This window comes from Otolemur garnettii, unplaced genomic scaffold (genome assembly GCF_000181295.1).
Source record: "Otolemur garnettii isolate 467f Iridium unplaced genomic scaffold, OtoGar3 scaffold00021, whole genome shotgun sequence".
NCBI classification, from domain to species: Eukaryota; Metazoa; Chordata; class Mammalia; order Primates; family Galagidae; genus Otolemur; species Otolemur garnettii.
Window position 1 is genome coordinate 281808 of NW_003852416.1, and position 2487 is coordinate 284294.

The following is a 2487-nucleotide window of genomic DNA, read 5'->3' on the forward strand; positions in this document are numbered from 1 at the left end:
ATAGGGAGAGGGAGGGAGTGAGGAAGGAAGGAAGGTTGCTGTGAGCTGTGATGCCACAGGACTCTACTGAGGGTGACATAGGGAGAGGGAGGGAGGGAGGGAGGAAGGAAGGAAAGAAAGAAGCTGTGAACATTCATGTTTTTTATGACAGCATCATCTGCCATTTCCCCAGGATACATGACCAGAAGTGTAAACGCTAAGTTATAGTAATTACAAGTTTACTTTTATTTAAAAAACTGCCAAACCTTTTCAGAGTGGCTGTACTATTTTACATTCCCGCCACCAGCGAATGAGAGATAGCATTTCATCTTTGTAGCATTTGTAGTGTGAATAATTTTTATTTCACCCTTTTTGACAGGTGTACAGAGGTATCTCATTATGATCTTAGTTTGTATTTCCCCACCAGCTAAATGACAGTGATCATCTTTTCCTGTGCTTATCTATCCTCTGTATATCTTCATGATTTTTGCCCATTTTCTAACTGGATTTCTTGAGGTTTTTACTGTTTAGTTCTGAGAGTTTTTTAATATGTTCTAGATACAAGTCCTTTGTTGGATATGTGGCTGCAAATATTTTTTCCCACTTTATAGCTTTTCATCTTCTTAACAACGTCTTCCACAGACCAAACATTATCAATTTTTGTGAGGTCCAATTTATCAATTCTTGCCTTTATGGACTGTTCTTCTGATGTCAAGTCTAAGAACTCTATACTTAGTCTTAGATCCTGAAGATTATCTCCTGTGCTCTTATCTAATTTTATGTTTTACATGAAAGTCCAGTGTTTTTCTTTTTGAGACAGTCTCACTATGTTGCCCTAGGTAGAGTGCTATGGTGTCACAGCTCACAGCAACCTCCAACTCTTGAGCTTAAGTGATTCTCTTGCCTCAGTCTCCCAAATAGCTGGGACCACAGGTGCCTGCCACAACGCCTGGCTATTTTTTTGTTGTTGTTGCAGTTGTTTAGTTGGCCCAGGCTGGGTTTGAACCCACCACCCTTGATGTATGTGGCTGACACTATAACCACTGTGCTATGGGTGCCAAGCCAAAGTCCAGTGTTTTTTTTAAAAAAAATTCCTGTACCCAGATTTTCCTGTTCCTCAAAGCACTAGTGTCTTGTTTACTTATAGCAGCTGATAAGCTAGAATCTCACAAATAAGTCCAGAGTGTATTTTCAGGAATTTCTAAATTTCAAGAGAAAATGTAAGTCTTAAGCGTCCCACATATTCTAAATTATGTACTTAACTTTGTAATCTCAGCACTTAACTCACTGTTTACCCAATGTTTACCGAATAAATTAATCATACAAACAAGAATTTACTTAATTTCCTTATTACCTTATGGTGTAAATGCTTGTATGATAAATATTGCTTTATAAAATGTAAAAATCATATTACAAAATAATAAAGCAACAGAATTCTTTGGGATCTTTTTAATAGCACCTCTCATAGAATCCACCAAAACATCTACACCAATATGAAAATACAACAAAATTTTAATTCTATGCAAAATTAAAACAGGCAGAAATACAAACTACTATAATATCTTAATACAACCAAGAGTCAACACAATCATAACACAGGTGAAAGCAGCTCAGTCTAGTCACAAATTAATGAAAATTTAATAGGTTAAAATCATTACTTTAGGAAAAAGGAAATACACATATATACCCCTAGATTATTTAATCCAACTTTGGTGAAAACATAAGCTCTCACTAGAGCAGAAATTTTTGTTCATATCATCTACAATTCTATCAGCTACAAGTACATTCATCATATCATTGTCTATAAAAGAAAACTCTATTTGTCCACAACAAAGGATTTGTAAATTATTGTAAATCCATGGAAGAACTATTATGTGGTCATTAAAAATGAAATATAAGAACTTCTGATAATAGAAAATGTTCATGATGCAAGTTAAAAATGTTCATAAGTCTAATATATAATTCCTATTTCCATTTCTGAGGGGAAGAGTATACAGAAGAAAGGCTCAGAGAAATCATGAACAGTGTTATCTCCGATTTCCAAACTTTTCACAATAGATATATGCTTTTGAAATAAATAAAATTTTTTAATACTTGTGTATTAATTTAGTAGAGATATATTGTTTTAGTTTTGCTAATGAAACAAAAATCAATTATCCCCTCCCACAACACAAGAATTAATTTACCACCTGAGTTGGAGTAATGATGGGTACACCTCCAACAATATCAGTTCTGTAAGACACCTGCTTCTTCCCACAATCACTTTGGCGACTTAGGTTATCAGAATTAGGTTGTGAGTCTGACTGCTTTGGTACCTGAAATAGTAAATCAAATTAATCATTTTGCAACCAGCATTATATATGTGACCCTCTTTTATCGCAGAATTTCTAATTAATTGTCCATTTATAAGTGACAAATCCATATGAAAATTATTTACAGTGCATGTGTATGTACTCTAAGTTCTCACACTTAATTTTTGTGTTAGAAAAATACTTTTTTTTTTTTTTT

General features: G+C 34.0%; 1 protein-coding gene across 3 annotated transcripts in view; it reads right to left on the reverse strand.

The window, feature by feature from the left end:
• The window catches only part of PLEKHA1 (pleckstrin homology domain containing A1), a 59960-nt gene that overhangs the window by 28787 nt on the left and 28686 nt on the right, over positions 1 to 2487 (reverse strand). For all 3 annotated transcript variants that reach the window (XM_023511729.1, XM_023511731.1, XM_023511730.1), the window contains exon 5: positions 2169 to 2294. In XM_023511729.1, coding sequence (XP_023367497.1) covers positions 2169 to 2294 — 126 coding nt within the window. The remainder of the gene's footprint in view (positions 1 to 2168; positions 2295 to 2487) is intronic.